General features: G+C 43.5%; 1 protein-coding gene across 1 annotated transcript in view; it reads right to left on the reverse strand.

Moving 5' to 3' along the window:
* Positions 1-18,058, reverse strand: part of MAP1B (microtubule associated protein 1B) — a 90,099-nt gene extending 72,041 nt beyond the window's left edge. The window contains exons 1-2 of the mRNA XM_024756201.1: positions 17,762-18,058; positions 8,989-9,090 (exon numbers count right to left, since the gene is read on the reverse strand). Coding sequence (XP_024611969.1) covers positions 8,989-9,090; positions 17,762-17,945 — 286 coding nt within the window. The 5' untranslated portion in view covers positions 17,946-18,058. The remainder of the gene's footprint in view (positions 1-8,988; positions 9,091-17,761) is intronic.
* Between the last annotated feature and the right edge of the window lie 4,899 nt (positions 18,059-22,957).

A 22,957-nucleotide genomic window follows, 5' to 3' on the forward strand; every position in this document is an offset into this window, starting at 1 on the left:
CCCAGAGCTGCTGACTAGGTCAGGCTTCGAGGACTCTCTGGAAGGGGGCAGTCCTGGGAAGCAGCTCACAACAGACGTCCCCTCCCAGCTCTCTCCAAAGTGTCCCTTCTAGCCTCGGGGCAGTGAACCGATTACTTCAGATTTATTTCCATAAAACCTTTCACTGCCACAATCTCTCCCAAGTGTCTTCAGAGTCTGCCAATGGATAATTTTCCAGCACTCAAAGATGAAGACAATTTTGAAATCAAGCCTCTACATTCAGTTCGGCAGTTCTGTTCTCACATGCTCTTTTTTTGGGGAAGGGGAGGAGAGAGGGGGGAAGGAATCCTAAAACTTTCAATCTTTTCATAATTAAATTTAAGGGCTTACAATGTAGCTCCAAACTAGGGAATAATCAATTCAGTATGAATCCAAATTTCTCGATCACAGAGGGAATCCAGTACATTAGATCTGTTGTATTTATGCCTCATTTTGTATAGATAATAAGATTTTAGTGCATATTTTTATGCCTGTATTTTTTAAATAGCTTGAACAAAAAAATTTACAGAAGGATTCTCTCCTGCAAAATTCTCATTTGACACATTATTATACCCTGACTTGTTCTGTTAGTTATCTTATTTTCAGGCTCAATTGTAAACAGCTCCCAGGAACTGCCACGTAAATGTTTAATGACTGGCTGATACTACGACACCTTCTCAAAAGACATAATATGAAAAGATTATCTCCTTTCCAAATATGATAAGGTATCCCTCCTTCCATCTCTCTCTCTCTCTCTCTCTCTCTCTCTCTCTGTCTTGGAGGCACACAAACATTAAAGGGGAAGAGTTCCATCAATCAGTCTTCATGCCTATTTCACTGGTCTTTTTCTTTACACAGGTCTACACTTCCAGATGGGAATTTAGAATGCAGAAAACCACTGCCCAAAATGGCTGAGGAGCTCTGTACCAAGAGAGTGTCGTCAGCCTGAGATGCAGAATTTATTCCGTCTTTAGTTTTATGGCTATCAAGTTAGCTTGCCCAAATGTGACATTTCCACCGACTGACATTTCCGGAACCAAAAAGCAACGTCTCTATGGAGCAGCATCCTAGGGACAAGGTGCACCAAAATGTGGTGCTCCCTCAGGGGCGCAGCTGTCCCTTCCCCAGACTCTCCATGGGAGATGCAAACAGGGAATCTATGAATTTCGTCCAAAATGCTCCAGTGTGCCTCACTTACTCACAGCCTCCAGTGAAAATCAGTTTGATCAGGAAAGAAAGGGCCAGCAAAGGGCAGGTTTAGAGAGCTTTCCAAATCAAGGCAATCCTAGGGATGTTCATATTTTATCTCAAACCCTCAGGTAATTAACTCCATAAGGCAATTTTTAGAGGCAATTCAGTTTGCGTCTTTAAAATGAGCAATGCTGTAACTGTGGAAAGGAGCCACATCTCATAGAACGCCACCTTCCCCAGGCTTTTAGTGCTCATTTTTAATTAGATAATTTTATTTTTAAATCATATGTAGACTCTCATATTGCATTTTCTGCAAGCAGTCACCTCTCTAGTCCTGACTGTAGGCAAGTCTTCGACATGGGTTAGAAAAGTTTATTAAAACATTATTTTCGTCTTGTGTTTATGTTAATTTCTCCAGTCCCTGTGGCCCAATTTTAAGTGCACGTCCCCAGGGGCACTTCTTACTTTCTCATATTTCTCTAGGACCAAAGAAATCTGACTTCACATGCAATAGAAATTACCCTTAGACCGCGGGCGGAGAAAACAAAAGGCGTAAGCCCTGGAGTATGATGTTTGGAGATACTTGATGGTTGCCTGGGTAGCGTTTAATTAGGCTTGGGTTGCGGCTGGGGTGGGGTGCTGGTACCTGGGTAACCTGTCACTGTGACTCAATCTGTGGTTGAACAATCAAAATGCAATGCTTGTTATGATGTCCATTTCTCACCACTTGTCTTCTTTAGGAATTTGACTAAATCCACCCCCACACCCCTCCTCGTGTGTCTGTCTCTCTCACACACATGGTTTTTAAATTAAGGAAACACTCTTTGTTAGTGTCTTTTAAAGCTGTGAATGACATATTTTCCCAACTAACTTATAAGCAGTGGGGATACCTAATTCTTCCATAGATCCCTTTACAAATTCCTTGCTTATTCCTAAACACTCAGAAATATTACTTGACTTTTTTAAAAGAAATCTACTAGCTTATGCTTTATTCCTCATCTTCCACCATCATTTCCAGCATGTTTTCATAGATGCTGAACAAAACATCCTACCAAAAAAAAAAAAAAAAGCAGGCAGTAAAAAGTAAAGGGACTGTACTTGCTGGTTGCTGTGTGGTGTGCTTTAAAAACAAACAAATACACACCCACCCCAGCAACAAATCTAGCAAAAACCATGGGCTCTCTTTGGTCTCTGGAAATGAAGACAAAACCACTGACATACAGCGTAAGATGCCGTCCTTGGTGGGCGACGGTAGCAGCTGTTCTGGGATGCATCGAGTGAGATTTAATGGCGGGGTTACTGACAGTCCCCAAAATGGCTACTGGGCCCGGGCAGCCAATTTTCTGCTACCTTCCTGCCTATGCTTGCCTATGTTGAGTGGTCCCGCAGTGCCCATTAGGAACTGCTTGAGAGCCATTACAGCCGGCAGAGTAAAGCATCCTTCTGACTCTGAAAAAAAAAGTGAGATGAATAGGTATTTCTAGGGTGGTCCGAATGAGCCATCATTAACAACCCTGGGGAATGAAGGCATCTGCACAGGGCAATGAAACACCGTTTTATTCCTCTGGCCACACTTGCACCAGAAAAAGAAAAATAAAATCACATGCGCTGTAAGGATCTATGGATATAAAGGATCGCCACATTTCAAAGCTGAGCAAACTGCAAACCTCACAGGAGTTAACGCCTGTATCGCACACACTACCAAGTTCTGGATCTTCTCCTTGGAAAGTCTGGCCCTCTCACTGTTTCAAAGGAATGCGGACGGGGCGGGGGGGCGGGGGGCAAGCAGGCAGTTTGGGGCAGCGTGTGAATGGGAGCACTTGGGTGGAGCATGAAGCTGGAGGGGCCGGGAAGGCTGAGGGCAGGGGGCGAGTGGAGAAAGGCGAGTGATTTGCATTAAAATGGGAGTCCCCTTCCCAGGCGGGGCGGCATTGACCTCAATGGATGTTAAGCAGAGGTCTGGTTACTTCAACAAAACTAAGGCTCTTTATTTGCCATTTTCTTCTAAGACCAGGATTCCTGCCATAACCTCATATGATGATGCAGTGAGAAAAGATGAGCCCGCTGGGCATGTGAGCAAGTGCGCGTACCTGTGCGTGTGCACGTGAGAGAGAGGACAGGAGGATAACGCATCTGCTTTCCCTCGGAAATCACAGGATCCCTGAGGGTCGAGTCAGCCTCTCGAATGCAAGTGAACGTGTATTTGTGTGCTTTATCTTTTAAAGGTTGGGAGCAGGGCTGAAAACACATTCATTACTGGCTGTTATAGAGGGGTTGATGTATTCTAGGCACATACAATTAGGCTATAATTCTGTACAACGACAGACTAAACATACAAGTCTAGACAGAGAAAGAAGATGAGTACAAACATTCTTAGACCTTTTCTAAGAGCATTTTAGTATTTTCTTATCATTCTACCAGCAAATGTTGTAAATCCTTGACTCTTCAACGTGAAAGGGATTCTCACGACTTAAATTCAAAGGGCTTGATTTTAATTCTCCGTCAAAAACCAATCTTGAGGCAAGATATTTTGAGCAGTCACTCAGCACAAATCTGTGGTTTATTTACCTTGCAGAGAAAAGGCATGGATTCTGAAACAGAACCACCCATATACGCATTACAAAGTCAATCACACCACATGAAGTGTTTTTGTGAATGCGATCTAGGAGTTATAAAACGAGTGACAAAATGTAAATGTACCAAAGTCTTACTACTATTTATTCAGCTGACTAAGAAAATAAGCCATAAGAAATCTCAGTTTCTTAAAACTGGAAAAGTCTATAGTCACTTGTTGGTTGGAGAGAAAAGAAGAAAGAACCGAGGGGTAGGAGGGATCAGAAGACGTCGCCCGTGGACAGATCATCACAGCCAGAGAGCAGGCTAGCAACCTCACCCACCTCAGCATCCTCAGAGGGGCAGCAACAGGACCACTTTGCACAGGGTCTGCAACCCTGCCCTACGGTCCTGCTATGGCAGCACCTTAATGTATCACCTCCGTTTCGCTCTCACACCCAAAGGACCTTCCTAAACTCAGCCAAAGAATGGTGCTGTCTCCTGCACATAACCAGCAACTATGTGCCTTCTGATAATGTCAATGGCAACTGCTTCTCCGAGAAACACCTTTCATACAAATTTTTTAATTACAAAAAGGAAGCCAGCCAGTATCTAAAGCCACTCTTTCCCCTAGATAATAATAATCACCAAATATACAAATCTGATAGATTTTCAACAAGGGCCACAATTTTAATACCAGCTTATGTTTATTGTTTTCCCATGTGATAAGCACTGTTTCAAGATCTTTATACAAATTAATTCACTTGATCCTCATGAAAACTCTATGAGGTAGAAGGGATCATCTCTGTTTTACAAACAACAAAACTGAGGCTTAGAATGCTTAGGTAACTTGTCAGAGATCCCACAGCAAATAACTTTTAGAGCCAGGATCCGGAATCTGCATCGTGCGGTGTTGTTGGTGAGGATTTGGGTTAACAAAAATGGTGAATTCTTTTTCTAGGCAGAAGTAGCAAAATGATGGAAAAAGGACTGAAATTAATTTTCATTCTGGTGTCCCTTGTCCTAGGAATGCTCCGTATTTGTTTGTTGTTTTGAAACGATGTTTGTCTAACACGGGCAATCATGGGACACTTTCTATAACCCTAGGATATAGTCCTCTCTATTGTTAGGGGCAGACAGATCTAAAGTTAAGTTAGGGAAAGAAGCAAACAGGAATGGAGAGTGAAATAAATTCCATTCAGCATGGTAAACCTAGCTCTACTCTCATGGTAAGATTTATCAAAATGATTCTCATCCAACACAATTAAGGTACAAAAAACATACTGTAATATATAAACAAAAATTTACAATAGGATTTGAATTTGTACATATAAGGAAATATATGACTATTCCTCTATTTTGAAAAGACTCAACTGTTGAACTTTGACTTGAGTGAAAAGACTGGGGGGTGTTCATGAAAGAATACATAACCTTTTCTCTCAAGATAACTGGTCTCACTTGAACCCTGCTTAGATGTGGCCAGGAGTGGTGTTACACCAGGGCTAATCAGTAGAGACCTGCCCTGGGAACAGAGACATCTGCTGAAGGATATTGAGGAAGTCAATGCTGCAACAGGTTTGAGCGAGTAAGATGACCCTAGATGACTGACTATTCCAAGAATTCGAGCATGCCAGACTTGGACGGCACTTGGTGATCCCAGAGCTCACATTCTGGGGAACTGGGGGACCCATCACCTCATTATTCATAGTAGATGACCTCCACCTCTGCAGAGAAAGCAACATAGTCCAGCTTCCTGCTCAAAGGATATTTGTTCAAGATATGACTAAGCCATTCAATCAGACCTGCAATCCTGAAGAAATAGGCCAACTGAATCTCAAAACCATGTTTAAAAACTAGTACAAGACGTAAACTAGTACAAGGGAACAAATCTGACAAATCTGGTTGTGCTGTTCACATGAGCTATTAGCTGCATTTGAGGCTATCACCAGTCTTTTATGAGGATTTTCCAATTCTTAAAAATAGAAACAGGGGTATGGTAGCATGAATGCAAAACAGATATATGGGCAACCCTAGCTCCTCACCTACAGTTTGCCCTCCATATCTGCGGGTCCCACATCTACAGGTTCAACCAACCAAGGGTTGAAAATACTTTTAATTCCAGAAAGTTCCAAGAAGCAAAACTTGAATTTGCCACAGGCTGGCAACTATCTACATGGCTTTTAGGTATTATACATTGTATTATAAGTAATCTAGAGATGATTTAAAGTATATGAGAGGATGTGCGTAGGTTATACGTAAACATCATGCCATTTCATATAAGGGACTTGAGAATTCATCAGATTTGGTACCCACAGAAGTCCTGGACCAAATCTCTACAGATTCTGAGTGCCCCTATACTTGTGCCATCAGGGAGGGCAATGAATATTTTATTAAAACCCTGCCAGCCTAAGCAAAAAAAAAACTGTCTGGATTTGATGCAGGGTGCTAGAGTTGATGCTAGTCTGTATATGACTGTTAAATGCCTACTCTTCTCACAAGAAGACAAGAGTAAGCAAAGCAGTGACTGTGTTTTTTTTGTTCATCACTGTGTGTTCACCTTCTCCACACCCCACAGGGCCTGGCACACTGTAGGTGCTATTTAGGTATTTTTTAATTGGCTGAAGGAACAGCTTTATTTTTTTAGAGGATTCAACCTTCATCTCGTTCCTTGCCTCTAAGTTAACTCAGACTCTTGGAACTCTAAATGCAGAGGTTCAGCTGACTCCATTTTAGGGGCCTGAGGTGCATGCATTAGCTTCTACAGACTATCAGTGCGTGGGGAAGACACACTAGATTTGGAGCCACTTAAAAAACAGATCTCACATTTTCCCATAAAACCCTTCAGTTCGTCCAGGAAAAGCTAAAGGCTTCTTTGGGTCCAATCCAGCGATCACCCAACGATCTCTGCTTACCCCAATCTGGCATCCTCATCCTCTAACGTAACATCTCTTCTCTCTAAAACACACTTACCTACCTGAACTGAAGCTGATGTGTGCTTTTATCCTCTGCTGTAGCCTTGGTTAGAAACCTTCACCCTGCTCTGAATGCTTCCCACACAGGGCCTCACCCCCATGGCTGTACTCTGGATGCTCGGTTCTCAGAGCACAGGCCCAGCCCTGCACCGCTGCACTCTTAGGCTGGGGAAGGAAGCTCATAACCTCTTCCTGGACCTGGCAAGAATGGGAGGGTGCTGTGTGTCCAGGCGCCAATCTCTAGACACAGAGCCTAGCACAGCACTGCTACAACTAGGTCGGTAACCAACCTTTACTGTGGGTGACAGCAGGAAAAGAAGGGAGAATGGGCTACATGAGCCCATGGTAGTGGTTTGTGGGGGGGACCTGACCTTCCTTAGTCCACAAGAGTCATACTAGGTCCCTGGTTCAAAAATGGTTAATTCTTTAGCAATTCTTGCAGCCTTTCATTTCACAATATACTGTCATTCTATAAAGTCAAATACAAGTATGAAGGAACACAATGCAAATCACAGGATTCATTTACCAAAAAAAAAGTCATAGCAAGAAAGCCAGAACAACCTACAGAGAAAGGATAAAAGCTTGAATTTTACATTTTGAAACATACTTGTTGGAAAAGGGTACTTCCCTTATTTTTCTTTTCGTGAGATGAATTCAAAAGTCACAGAAATGTGCAAGACATAAAAATGCAACATAACAACGAGAGAAACAACCATATACTGTACCTTTACTTCAGCAAATCACGCGCTGTCTGATAGTCTCTGGATCATTCTTTTTGCTCGACGCAAAGTTACAGAGCTGATTTTCACATGGCTTTACAGCAAGTTTAACTTTTAATGAACCAGTTCTTGCTAAGTTTTTCTTAACACATTTACTCAACTCCATGCTTGAAAGCTACAATTCATTTGATAACTGAAAAGTAAGGGATTTTATTCTAATAGCAAACTCAAAGAGAAGCACTATCCCAGTCTCATGGGCATACTGCTGCAGCCAAGTGTGATGCATGAAGGCACTGACAGTCTGTAAGTGATTTCCAATCTCAGTATGTACAAGTATGTACAACGATGTAATCAGTCAAAAAGGCTGAACCGGGCTTCCCTGGTGGCGCAGTGGTTGAGAGTCCGCCTGCGATGTAGGGGACACGGGTTCGTGCCCCCAGTCCGGGAAGCTCCCACATGCCGCGGAGCGGCTGGGCCTGTGAGCCATGGCCACTGCGCCTGCACGTCCGGAGCCTGTGCTCCACGACGGGAGAGGCCACAACAGTGAGAGGCCCGCATACCGCAAAAAAAAAGATTAAAAAAAAAGGCTGAACCTCCTTGCTGGTTTTTTATCAACGCCAACAAAATTTGCAATCATACAACAAAATCATGTACACAGAAAAGGGTGTTCTCTCTTTTACATAAAATTTAGGTGGTATTTAAGAAATAAAATGCAAAACAGTATGTGATAGATCAATGGCAGAGCTATTGAAAAACACACCCCAGGTTTAGAGTCTTTATGGGCAAGTAACTCTGTTCATAATCCTCAAATGTGACTAAGTGGGAGAAGTATGAGTCACAGCTCACATGAGGAAGACAAGGTGGGTGAGTCTGCCTACATCCCCAGACCTAGAGGCACAGGTAGACTACATCCCCAGTGAAGCGGCTACTTAGCGGCAGCATCTTCATAAATGACAAATGTTTGTGTCCTTACCTTTAATTATTCTGCAGTATTCTTTTTCATCTCTGAAAGAAAGGCTATTTTAACAGTAGTTTGGAATTTCAGACTCTTTTACCCACACTAAGAAAAGTAGGTGATAATGCAATGACGAAAATGATAATGTATATTTCATTCAGATAGAAAATGCAGTAAAGCAGATATTTCATTTTCTTGAGAGGGAAGGGCAGTTATGAAATTCTGGGAGCATCCAATTTGTATTCATAACTTCATGTGAGTAAAATTAACATTTAAATAGTTTACAAACCCTTAAGCTCAGAGTACAATGAGATAAATACGAAAAAAATTTTTTAATTTACCCTAGAACTTAAAAACTTTTAAGACTCCACAAAATGGAAACCCACACAGTGACAACTTAAGAGTTAGCTGACCTTCCTAAAATATGGCTTCTTGCTAACCTAGTTGATAATAACAAACACAAAGAATCCTTTAGCAATAAGAGGAAATCTTTTCCACGCCCCAGGCAAAGCTTTCCAGCCAATGGCCTGTTTCTCATCCTTTCAAATTCTACGTTGACTAATACTTAACTAAGCCTCACCTGGAACTTCAGGAGAGAATCTTGCAGAGTGTCGGGATACAAAAAGTTTCAGTTCTTGATCCAGGTTGCATTCAATCAGGTTTGTGTCCCATGATCGGATTCCTAAGGAAGGAAAGGAAGACAGATGACAGATCTCCAGTTACTCATTTCGAAATGGTTTGGAAAACATCACGGTAGCATTTCTCAAGCTTTAAGGAAGGATGTGGAAACTCCTTTCCTGAAGAGCGTGGTGACCAGCAGTGGATGCCCACAAAATGGGAGGGCCGGGGAAGTCTCTCCACCAGGCCACAGGGGAAGGATAACTAGCAGTGTGGACTGAACTCCTGCCCCTCATAAAATGTAAATGCAGCTCTTCTGGAAGAGTAAAGGAAAACAGTTATTAGGAAAATGACAGGCTTTACTCCAGGGTGGGAGTAGAAAGGACAGGAAGATGGTGAGCCTGTAGCAGTTAGGGGGCTACCAGACAATCGCTAGCTTTCCCATGGTCCGTTTGTACGTGGCTAGAAAATGTAGAATGAGGGTGGGGAAGCAGAGATATGGAGGCTGGCATTCAAGTCCAGGGCTCTGTTTTTAAAGCTTTTTGCAGTGTGCATATGCATTTTGTGTATCTGGTCACTTTTCTTTACCCCTCCCATTTTTGACCTTGATTTCTCAACCCCTAGATATCAATCAAAATTTGTGTGATCTTTGCTAAGAAAGCTGGATCTCAATCTTAAAAGACGCCCGGCCTCTCTGTCCTCCCAGGCATTTACCTGACTAGCTTGGCAGACAGCTCTTTCATTCACAATTGTTAGTTGTCCTGAATTTTCTTATCCAGAGGCAAAGAAATGTGGCAACTTTTTATACTGTATAAAACTTCTACAGAGTTGAGGGCCATGAACTGTCTATTCCCACAAAAGTTGAGGCTTCCGTTCACAAGACTGGAAGCTGGGGTGAGGGGAATACGAGGGTAAGGAGTGCTGACGCCCTACCTCCCTCATCTCTTCCCACTTCCTCTCTCCTGACCTTCCAAGAGAGATGGCTAAAGGGTACAGCAGAGGTGGGAGTCCTGGGGAGCAGGCCAGGCAAAATTGGGGAACCACAGAACTGGGAGTGTGTGTTTGTTTTTCATGTATTTTTATATCTTCCCAAATAGACGGCTCACGGTAGAGCCATTATGTAGGTAGTATCCTAGATTGTACCCCTGCATGGAGCATCCTCAATTGCCGGAAACAAACCTCTGGAACAACTATCATTCTTGCCTATCTACTAAAGGCAGGGACTTGAACGTCTAGGGGTACCACACAGGTGAACTATCTCTAAATAAACACTTGGTCATTTAATCATTTTCAGTCATGCATACAGACTTGGAAGCATAAATGGCAGTGTGTTATTTAAACACACCTCTCAAATCCTTAAGGCATACGTGCACTTACCCCCATTTAAATCTTGTTCAGTTTTCCTGTCTTGCAAAGAATGAAGGTAGATACACACACACACACACACACACACACACACACACACACACACACACACACAGATTCTGGAAACTGAGTTGACCACACATCTAAAATATCTTCAGATGACACACCAAACACCTTTACGAATGTGAGAAATATTTTCAAATATATGTATACATCTACTACACAGAGGCAGAAATTTCTCATACAATCTTTGGGAAGAATTCAGGTGTGCAAGAGTTAACATTCCTAAAGACAGGCTAAATTACAAGGGAGAAGTTTATGGGTCTCCCTGGAAACATTAACAGCCTCAGTTCGCGTTTGTGCTAATGGAGTATTTAAATTTTAACAAGAAAGGCATGTTGTGATTTTGCAGATCTTTTTCCGTGCAGAAATGATAAATGGGTTTTTGTTTGTTTGTTTCACAGAAAGCTTGACAGGTCGAGAGGCCTGAATTCATTAGAATATTTTACTTCCACGTATATATACTATGTATTCGGCTAGCATGGAAAATCATCGAGCTCCTGTCTGAGCTGCTTAATTGGAAATTCGTGACTGGATTATCTGTGCTCCAGGTCTGAGCTCCACTTTGTCTTCAGGCTTGTCAAGTAGGGTCAATAAAGTTAATAATGAACATATGTATTAAAATTAAATTCGTATAATTTTTCTGCCTTTGTTCTAAGAAATGTCTAAATTGCTACATTATTTGAATGGCTTCATCTAGAGTTATACATAGACTTGTTCTTAGATTGTTGTTTGCCATTTTTCCCTTGGCTTCAATTAACTTCAATGTCATGACACATGCAGTTAAACATTTGCTTTTTATTTCATAAACTCCTGGTTCTATGATTTGTAATTTAGCAATGGAAAAAGTATGAAACAGTAGAAAAACCATTTAGTAATTTTTAAGTTACATTAGCAAACAGCTGATAATGTAACTTATACTCCCAGTGAAATTAAAAATTCAGGATTCTCTTTTCAAGGGAGCAATTTCCAGCCAAATTACATCTTAATGATGCATCATCACTACTACCACTTATAAAATAAAGGTTATAATGGATTTACTAGTAATTTTAGTTGGAAAGGAAAATTTTGGAACCAAGCCACTTTCTATACCAATTTTAGAAAGAAAATACTGTGTAATTACCTTGTACCTTCTACTGGATAACGTTAGTAAAGGGAAATACTACTTCTCAATGAAGATTCATATTGCATTTAGTCAGTTTATATATCGCTCCTTTGTGCCTAAGAGGAAGCCAGCGGTGGCCCCTCTAAAGCTCACGGGACAAAAAAATGTCTTCTTTGGCTCTTCTCACATAGTCCCCTCCCTGAGTTCATGGCTGGAGGGGATAGTGGGGTGCTGGTAAAGAAGGTCTGAAGAGGCTTTCAGAAGCAGGTCATCCTGGTTTCCAGTGGGAGTACAAAAGCCATGGAATTTCCTGGCTCTTTTTCTGACTATCCCCCAGTCCACGCCAGGTCAAGCTCCTCCCTGGGCCTCTGCTTCTCCAGCAAACTCTATCATGACTGTGCCCTTACAGGCTTACCCAGGTGGGGACAAAACAACCCCACCAGTTGGAGGAGATCAACCTCCACTTTTTAAACTGGGCCCAGAGAACATCTGTGACCCATGGGCAGCTGGCCTATGGCTAGGCATCCTGAGAACACCCCTACCTAACCTGGCACTGTCTTCCAGCCCTGGAAGCAAGTACCATCACTGTCTGTGTATAGCCTGATGACCAGGCGGGAACAAAGGATCATGGATTTCCATCTCAGTTCTCTGATTCCAGGAGTGGCAGTGCACAAAGGGGAGGCTAAAGTGCACATAAAGTTGACAGATGAAAAAAGGAGAAAAGAAAAGGGTGTGTGTGTGTGTGTGTGTGTGTGCGTGTGTGTGTGTTGTTGGGGGGTGGGTATCACAGGACAAGTCAGGGTGAACAATAAGGAAGAACCAGGTTGCCTTATTTTACATAGGTTAGATCTTGCCAAGTTTACTGATCATGCAAGCATTTTGCAGGATTATTTAATAAAACCAACAATTTTTTAAAAACGCCTCTCATTTAAAGGCGAAAATCTATATCCTGAAATAAACAATAGATTGAAGAAAGCAGAAAGAAATGACCATGCATTGTGTGCTGATATGTACACGGATTCTATCTGACTGCTATTTGAGCAAGTTGGTTTTCTTCCATGAGCTTTAGTTGCTCCCTCTCAGAAACAGACTTTGAATATTTTTTGCCCAAGTTCCTAAATTATTACTAAACTATAACCATAAGATTCTATTTTCAAAACTATGCTAAAACGTGATCTGAAGTCAGATTTGAATCATAAAGAAACAATTAAAACAAAGGAAATGCTAAATTCCATAAGGTTTTCTTTCCTAGAGAAAAGTTTTCCTATTTTTTCCCTTGACCTAACCTTCAATTTGCGTTTTTCCTTTTGTTTTAAGCCAACAATTTGACGTTCATAATTTATATGTTATGTGTAATGCAGACAGTATCTTACAGAGTTCATCATTTCAAAGCATTGATGATAAATAATTTAGGTCTTGGCTAGCACTTCACATTAGAAGCAAGCAAAAGAAGTGATTTATAATAATTTATTTATTGGCCTAAAAGTTAGAACTTATTTAAAAAGTAAGCCTTTAGAGAAGGTTAATAATGACTCATCAATTTAATGACCTTAAGTTTAGTGTCTGGCTTATATTTCAGCATGGATCAAAGAACCCTTAGTAGGTAATACCAATTAAGCAGTGCAAGCAGAAAGGCATCTGCCTTTTGACTTTGAAACGTATGAAGATGAATATAATCAAGTTAACAGTCCCCAACATTTCTTTTAATTCCCACCATGTTGTTGTTTTTCTGTTGAAACAAAATGGAAATGAAACCCCAAATCTTTCCTGGGTTCTTAATTCTCTTAACCATCTTAGACTAAAAATATTCAATAAATGACATCAGAAACACTGTAGTTAGCGAAACTTACATCTAAAAATCCAGGACATTAGATGTTACACACATCTATCTTATTATGAACAAATCCCACTGATTCCCAATATTAACTAGAGGAAAGTTAAACTCTTTAACAGTAATTGAAAACATTAAACGGACACTTAGTATTCTTTATATGTTTTAGTTTCTTTTTAAAAAATAAAGCAAAGAAAACTTTTCACAAGGCTATAGAATTAGTTTTGCAAGGCATGGATATATGTAGTCCATGTCCTAAAATAAACAGGAGGAGTGGAGGCTCTGCTAAAAATAGGGATGACTGTTAAGTCCTTCTTGGGGACTAATTAGGAAGGGGGCAACAGAGGTGCCGAAGAGCAGTTGGTGGAGCAACAATGGTTTGGCACTGAGTCCTGCATAACTAACTAACTAAAGCTAGACCAGTCTGAGGAAAGTCTATTGTTTCAAATTTGAGAAGAAATGACCAGACCCTCCATTATGCATTTTGAATACAGCTGAAGAAATGAATGATGGTCTCTCTTCCTTGTGTAACCAAGCAGGACCCTATGGGGCCTTCCTGGGACAGACCCCTCCCCTATATCCTCTGCTTTAGCTCCTCTCTGAAGTACCTAGATATTAGTATCTGATGCATTACTTCCTGACTTGTTTTTCAGATGCTAAAACCACCACCAAATGGAAGGAATTAACTACTTGATGACCATGAGCACATACTGCCCATTACCACCTTGTTACCTCATCATCAATCAACCAGAGAATTGTGCATGAGCTAATCACAAACCCTGGGACGCCCTCCCTCACCTTGCCTTTAAAAATGCTTCACTGAAACCCTTCGCGGAGTTCAGGGTTTTGAGCACAAACTACCCATTCTCCTTGTATTGGCACCTCACAATAAAGCTGCACTTTCCTTCGCCACAACCTGGTGTCAGTAGATTGGCTTTACTGTGCAAGGGTGAGCAGACCTGAGTTTGGTTCAGTAACACCTGGTTTCATGAAGAATTTACTAAGCATCCATGCTGGGGTGTTTCAGGCCTGTTGATTTACTGCATTACCACCATCTTCCTATAGACCTATTTGCTGGACTTCCCAAAGAGGCCTAAGTCATCAAATGGCAAAAATCCAAGTCACCAGGGTCTCCAAACCCACAGAGCCTTTGTTAAGGCAAGAGGGGAAATGGGAAGCAAGAGGAACAGATGATGAACGGCTTTCCCAGCCTGCAGCGCACAATCAGAGCCGAACACCCTGGAGCATCTCCATCTTGCTTCACACAACGGGGTCCATGGGCACCAGCAACTACAGCCGTGGTATCAGAGTGACCTCTGGAGGAGGTCCAGCTGGGACCTGAAAGCTGAGGCGGCAGCGAATCCGGCACAGGGAAACAGCCAGCCTGCCCTGTTGCTAGGTCATCTTAGACTGTCGGAAAAGCTACGGGAGCAGTATTTTCACTTAGCACTGGAAGGCCCTGCAGCTTGATCTGCATCCGAGACCCCAGGACCCAAGAGAGTGATCTCCAGAGGAAAAGCAGCATCTGTTACTGTGCGTTAGGAAATGGGTCTGCTCACTCACTTGGTTGATTCTTAATGGGATCAATACTGCCATTTCAGAGGTACCTGCAAAAACCTGACTGAATCAGGGAATTCAAAATCAGGAAGACGGACTTCCCTGGTGGCGCAGTGGTTGCGAGTCCGCCTGCCGATGCAGGAGACACGGGTTCGTGCCCCGGTTCGGGAAGATCCCACATGCCATGGAGTGGCTGGGCCTGTGAGCCATGGCCGCTGAGCCTGCGCGTCTGGAGCCTGTGCTCCGCAACGGGAGAGGCCACAACAGTGAGAGGCCCGCGTACCGCAAAAAAGGAAAAAAAAAAAAAAAAAAAATCAGAAAGGCATGCTGACTGAAAAGGAAACCTGAGGGGGCTTCTGGATTCCAGTAATGTCTGCTTCTTGATCAGGATCATACAGGTATGTCGTTTTGTGAAAATTCACCAAGCTCCTCACTTATGATTTGTGCCTTTTCCTCTTTATATAATACATCAATAAAAAAATGTTTTTTAAAAGACAGGAAGACAAATCTGAATATTATCACTAAGTGCTAGCAGTGTAAAACACAGTAGAGAGCACTTCACAACGATACTTGAATGCCTCTAGTTTATCCTCAAACAGAAGCAGCCTGAGAAACAGGGCACTAAAAGGATATCAGCAGAGTAACAAAGCAGGAGTATAACTACATGGAAGGTGATTGCTGAACCACCTCCCTGCATGGGGCGCTGCCCACAAGTGGATGACTATTGCCTTTGTATAAAGGCAAGCTCTGAAAATTGCTGTTTGATCTCCCTGAAGTTAGCTTGTCCTGCACTAACATCATGACAGGGCCAGAAAACCAGTGATGCTGCAGTGCTGGCACCTCTGTCACTTATGAATGGTGTCACCTTGAGCTGGTCCCTTTATCCTTCCTGCCTCTCTGGGCCCCCCATCTCCAAATTGGGGATGGTGGTCCCTCTCCTCGCACTGCATCGGGTGGTTATGAACCTTTTATTGATAGAAAAACACTTCCTGATGTATTATTGCTTCCCAGCAAAGGTGCTGACAAATAATATTTTTTTAAAAAATACAAAGTCATTGATTCATACAGTAGCCACACCCAAAATCAGTACGTGTGAAATCTTCCAAGGAGAAAATGTGCAAATAAACTAAATTAGTACAGATCAGATTAAAGGGCTGTAGTTTGAAAATGAAGCGTTTTTGAGATGCTCAAATGAGGCATTTCACTATTGACATATCCTATTCTTAAATATTGTTTTCCGAAGAAAATAACAAGACTGCTTGTTGCTCACTTTTTCTTTTTTCTTTCTTTCTTTCTTTATTTTTTAATCTGAAAGGGAACATCAGTGCTTTTAAAGTTAAACAAAAGAACCAGGTCTGCAACTCCAGCCCCCACCCTGCAGCCTTTTGTTCTGGGGACAGGCGACCGTTTCCAAATGCAGAGGCAGACTACTAGCGTTTATTTATTTATTTTTTAAATCTAAAACAAGGTTTTTCTCTCTTCTTAAATTTATGGGGTGGGGGCGGGCGCGGGGAACGAGGGCTGCGTGAACGCCCTTTGTCCGCCTCGGGCTGCCGTAGAGACCGCAGTGCGGACTGCACCACGCCCACCAGCCGGTGTCTCCGGGCAGAACCGCTTCAGCACCACCCCGAGAGAATAGAGCGCTGGCTGGGCCTGGGGAGGGAGTAGCGACCTCTGTCAGGGCGAGGGGAGGTCTGGGACGCCGAGGGTAAAGGGAAAGGCAGAGGACAGACTGCCTACCCGGGGACTTCGAGCGCAACAAAGCCGGGCAGGGGAGAGGTGGGGGCAGGTAGCACCCCCAAGCCCTGGCGGAGCGCACTCCCGGCCAGCCGCGCCCACTGGGGGCGCCGCAGTGCGGGGGGCAGGTGCGGCGGGCGGGGGCACTGCGGCAGCCCGGGTGGGGCTGCGGGGCGGGTCGGTCCGCTCGCCCGAGGCTGCGCCCGCCGGACCCGCACGGCCCCGCCCAGGGTTCCAGGCAAACCGCTATTCGGCCTCTGCAGGGCGCGCCAGTAGTGCGCGCACCGGACGAGGCGCCGGCCCTACCCGCGGGCCTCCCGCCGTCCCCCTCCCTAAGCCATCACTCCCGAGGCCGAGACTTTTAAAAGGAGCCCCACCCCACAACTTGGGGGTCCCATTGTCCTTGCTAAAAGCTGCAACCAAGGCCCCAGGGGCGGTAGCGAGGCAGGCGCCTCCTGGGAAGGAGGCGCAGGCGGTTCTCCATCTCCGCATCCCTGGGGGTGGGGGGGAGCGGGCGTGGCCCTAGGACTAGCGTAGTCATTCCAAGGAAAGAAAAGATGGGGAGGTTTTAAGCCAGAAAAGGCACTTCTCGGGGGCTGAGGTGTTTGTGGTGGGAATGATTCCCACGAGAGCCCTGGCACATGGTACTTCAGCCTGGGGTCTGCCGGCGAGGGGCAATCCCAGCATTTTGCGGGGGTGAGGGGGGGGCTGAAAGGAGTGGCCGCATCAGCGCCCCCCCCCTTTGGTTTCCTGCGGTTGCGGCTTTATTGTGGCCTCTGCCCCTTTGACACCTGCATCTCATTTAGCGGGAGAGGCGGTAGCCAGCTGGGATCTGCCGACCCAGCCTGGTAACGGATCCGTCAAGATTAGGAGAGGCTCTCCCACTGCGTCTCAAATCTGATAATTCGAATTATTCTCCGAAATGAGCCCAGAAAAAGAGTCTGGACCAAGTGCGGGAAGTAGCGGGGAAAGACATGGGCGCGGGGTGTGCCGGAGGAGAAAGGTGGCCGTCGCGCCCTGGGTGGGGTCGCGTTTGCGCGTCTCCCCAGACGCGTCCGCTCGGGGCGCAGGGCCTCTTACCGAGTTCGATGTTGCCGATGGCGCGTCGCAGGTGCTCCTCGGTCACAATCTCGCCCACGACCACCAGCAGGTAGAACTTGCTGTCGAGGAAGCGATGCGACAGGCTGGGCGAGGTGGTCGCCGCCGGGCTGGCGATGCTGCCGGACGGCTCAGGCTCGGTGGCTTCCACCACCACGGTCGCCATCCTGCCGGCTTGCTATGCCTCGGCGAAGTGCCGCGCTCCGGCCGCTCCTCTCCTCTGCGGCAGGAGAAAGGATTATCTCCGAAGGTGCAGTCTCCGCTCCGCCCCCTGCGTCTCCCCTCCTCCTGGCGCTGCGCGCCACCTCCCCCTCCGCCCTCTCCTAGAGCGCGCGGCGGAGAGGAGTGGGGAGTGAGAGAGGGCGGGGAGGCGGCGCCTCTTATATGGAGACTAGGCAGAGAACCGGGGAGGAGGAGGAAGAGGAGGAGGCAAGGACCACCCGGCACATCCTCACGGGGTGGCTGCCTCCGCTCTTCCAGCCGTTGGCCCAGAGCTGATGTCATCTGCAGCAAATCATCTCGCCCGCGGCCCGGAAGCTGGAGGGACGAGATGTGCGGACAATGGTCAGGGCAGGGCCGCGAGTCAAGTGGCAGGAGGACTCTAAGGGGGGAAAACACTCCCAACCTACACCCCACACCACACCCACCGCCCGCTGCAAACCCTCACCCCGCTGGTGCAGGAGAATGGGATGTGTTTCCGTTTTCAGAGTCGGGATATTTTACCTTGTCCGAGGTGCACAAGTCAGGTCTCTGCCTTGTGTCCTGTCTGCGTTGAAGCCAGGTTCTCAGGAGCTGTGTTAGCACAGCGGACCTGGGGCAGAAGGTACCCCGCCCGGGAAGATGGAACCTGTCTCTTCTTTGATGTGAATTCAGGAAGACATATTTACCAGTATTCACCACCTTCACTGTAAAGAATACATCAAAAATGCAAAACCTAAGCTTACCATTGTTCAGGCTTTGGACCTTACTCTGCAGGAGCCACTGATGAAAAAGTACTGGCTTTGTGGTGCTCGTGGGAAATGAAAAGAATGCAGATGCATTATTCCAGATACAGATTTTTCTTAATAATATGCTGAACAGATATCAGGCATAACAAAGAATAAAGAGAAGATACTGTCTCTACCCAGCCGGAGTATAGTGACTATAATATACTTTTCAGTTCCTTGGGGAACACACAAGAAAAATGATTTCATGTGACAATGATGTCTTTTAAAATACATGTAGCATTGGGAATTTTTATTGTCTTTGTCTATGTTTAGAATAACTCATAAAAATGTTGTTTAAAGGCAGCCCATCTACAACCATTTCTCACAAACACTGAATATAGCTTCTGTCCCAGGAAGGGGGTGGTGGTGGTGAAGAAGGAACAAAGCGTGCAAACACAGTACTATCATAAAAGACTGGGGGATAAGAGGCTTAGGAAAGCGGAATGGATGGAAACTAGAGTAGTCAATATAGTTTTAATACTAGAATGCATATTTTAAAAAATCACCTGGATATACTAAGACTTCCAAAATAGCCCATGGTCTTAGCTGTTAACCACCCTGACTTATTGGTAATGTACTCTTTGCTCTTAGCTCCTTCCTGAAACCCTGACATGGTCCTAGCCCCATCCTAAATGCCGGTCTGATCAATGGGAACTAAAGATACCATCTGGCCCACAGCACTTGGGGTCTGTGACAATCTTACTGGTGAGCTGCACTCACCAGTGAGCAGTGACAAAGAGTTTCCAAGTGAGATGGTAACAGATCACATTTTGGTCAAGAGAAGGCATTCAATTGCTGTTAGAGAGATGAGGCCAGCACCAAAGCCCATAATGGGGGGAGGAGAAATGGCGAGGGCACTGTTTTCCAATTTCAGGCTTTGGAATTAGCGTCAGCTAGTGATTGTCTTCCATTTCTCTGAGCCACCATTACTTCTATTTATGTAATAGTTTTCATTAGCTCTATTTCTTTTACTTAAATTTATTTTAAATTTTAAATGAAATTCTTTATTGCTGTAGAGATGGAAACACTAATATTACTATAATTAGGAGGTATCCTTAAGAATAAACATAATGAAAATAAGTAAATTATAAAATTCCTGCTATACACTGTTGTTATTTGCTGAAGACTCTGACCCTGAGGTGTACCCTAAGTTAAACACAGAGGTAGCAAGTGTTAGAGAGGTATTGAAGACATACTAGCACCAGAGTCATTCTCCGTTGTCATAACAGAAGGTTGGATGAAAATAAACAACAGAAGAGCCTTTTTACTGTATGAGTTCATGCAATTAAATGCCATGACCATGAACCACCTAAGTCATTACCCACACTTTGAGAAAGAGACAAAATGGAAGAACACAGACCAGAGATGCTGACTGCCACTGTAAAACTTTGTAACTTTGGGAAAGTGACTTATTCTTATCTTCAGTCTCTTCATCTATATACTGGGCAGAGTATATTTACAACTGTGTGAGTAACTACATAAGAGAAGAGTAAGTGATATAAATGTAAATGCCTAATACAGTGATCGGAACATAGTAAGCACTCAAGACATGATTGATGAATAGACCTCTTTTGACCAAGTTTCTCAGATAATGAAGTAAAAGCACCCTTACAAAATGTGTAGGTGACATCAAGTTGGGCACAACTACCAACATCTCTGAAAGAAGAATTGAATATTAAGTGACACTACAAACAAGAAAAGTAGTTGCTCCCATCCCCATCTCAGGAAAAAAAGATACAGTCCTAAGGAAGAAGGGGAAAACGAACATATAAGAGTACCTGTGTTACCTGCTGCCACTTGACATTACCTGGGTGTCCCAAAGGCCTCTCAGGCTCAACATGCTCCAAACCCAAATTGTCTTTGGCCTCCAAACCTGATCCTCTCTCACTTTTCCTATTTCAGTGAACGGTATCACCACCTATCCTGTGATCAAGCAAAAACCTCACAGGCATCTTGGACTCCTTCCTCTCAGCCCCATGTACAATTTAGCATGGAGTCTGGTCTATTTTACCTCCTAAGTATCTTTTCAATCCTTCTACTTCTTTCCACTGTCCCCATCCTGGTCCAAGCTACCATCATCATGAGAGGTAGTAGTGTACAGGTTAGAAATTGGGTTCTGGAGTCAGACTGCCTGCTTTCAAGTCCCAGCACCATGGTTTATTAGCTGTGTGACCTTGGGCAAGATGCTTAACCACTCTATGCCTTGGTTTCCTCATTTGCACGGTAGAGATGAGTGCCCACCTCACGGACAGGGGGACAGTTTAAATACGTAAAGTGCTTAAAATAGTGCCGTATATATAATAAGCACTCAGTAAGGGTGAGTTGTTCCTGCTATTGTTAAACATTTTACTATGGAAAATTTCAAACGTATATAAAAGGAGAGAGAATAGTATAAGAAACCTCCATGTACCCATTATCCCCAATCAAATGATTTTTACAGTTTGCTTATTTAAATCAAGATCCAAATGAGATCCATATATTTCGATTGATTGATATGTCTCCTTATGTCTCCTTATGTGTTCCTACCCTTTTTTTTTTCCTTTGAAACTTCTTGTTGAATAGTAGGAACATCTGTTCTACAGAATTTCACAGTCTGAGTTTTGCTGATTGCATCTCTGTTGTGTTATTTAACATGTTCGTCCAACTCCTGAATTATCTGTATATTGATACTTAAATCTAAAGGCTTGATCACATTCAGGTTTGATACTTTTTTGCAATTATACTTCTTGGGTGATACTGTGTTCTTCCATCAGGAAGCACATAAAAACTAGGTGACCTTGTCCTGAGGCCTAGGCAGCCACTGATGACCATTACCTAGATCCTTTATTTCATTAAAGGTCGGAATATAATAATATTCTAATTTTATTATTCTTTCTTCATTTGACAGCTGGGAGACTTCTGTTCGGAGAAATATCACCCTGTCACTTGGTTAGCCTGAGGTACACTTATGCAGGAAGGGAAAGATAAACACATGATTCTCTTTATTTACTAATTTTGAAAATAATGAATTCCATAACATCCCTCCAAAGGTGATTAATAATTTTTTGTATCATTAAGAATATAAATTAAGTCATTATTCATATTGATATTTTAATTTTTCAATCTTTGGGCAGTGATATGCTAAGATATTCCCAGCTCACCTTGAATATACCTGGCCTCAGAACATGGAATTAGCCATTTCTCTAAGGAACCCTAGTTCCTTAAGAGGGAAATTGTATTTAGAGACCATAGTCTGAATACTAGGAGTGACTTGTTGCTACTATCTTAGTCATTGTTTGTAGATATTTTCAGTGGACAGAAATAGAAAGTGAATTTTTTTTCAAGATAATAAGAGTTCATTCTGAAATTGCCAATTCAGGATCAGGACTGCAGAGATTTTGCTTACCCTTCAATTTTACAACGTATTTCCTTTGTCTTATGCCAAGAATTCCAGTTCTCAAAGTCACCAAGGGTGAAAGGATTAGAAGAACATATAATTTCTCATTTTCTTTATCTGAAAATATATACAAATTATACTCACAGGGGCTTCCCTGGTGGTGCAGTAGTTGAGAGTCCGCCTGCCGATGCAGGGGACGCGGGTTCGTGCCCCAGTCCGGGAAGATCCTACATGCCGCGGGGTGGCTGGGCCCATGAGCCATGGCCGCTGAACCTGCGCGTCTGGAGCCTGTGCTCCACAACGGGAGAGGCCACAGCAGTGAGAGGCCCGCGTACCACAAAAAAAAAAAAAAAAAAAAACTCACAGGAGTCTCAGGTCAAAATATTTTTGCCAACAACTACTAAAAGCAGTTTAAAATTTTTGCAATTACTTTTTTCCTTAGAATGTGTCACACTAGAGAACCAAAATAACCAGTTGCCAAAAACACCAAAATGGTCATTTTTCTTTTTGTTTTATTTTACAATTCGTATACAACCCTCTTAGAATAACAGAATAGCAATAAAAATGCTACTGATATCAATAGGATTACTGAAAGCAATTTAGGATTTTTTGTTTTTTGCAATTTTCTTTGTTATTAGATATATCCCACAGGGATGCAGTTTTAAAGTCACTTGAGTTAATTCCTTTTTATATATTATGCCACTAACTCAATACATAAATAGGTTCCTTTGTTACATTTTGTTCTCAGTTTTTATGAATGGATTTAAAATTTCTTCTCTTATTATAAGTGAGCTGGACCATCTTTTCATACTTTTA

The sequence above is a fragment of the Neophocaena asiaeorientalis genome, unplaced genomic scaffold (genome assembly GCF_003031525.2).
Source record: "Neophocaena asiaeorientalis asiaeorientalis breed wild unplaced genomic scaffold, Neophocaena_asiaeorientalis_V1.1 scaffold376, whole genome shotgun sequence".
In the NCBI taxonomy this organism is placed as follows: domain Eukaryota; kingdom Metazoa; phylum Chordata; class Mammalia; order Artiodactyla; family Phocoenidae; genus Neophocaena; species Neophocaena asiaeorientalis.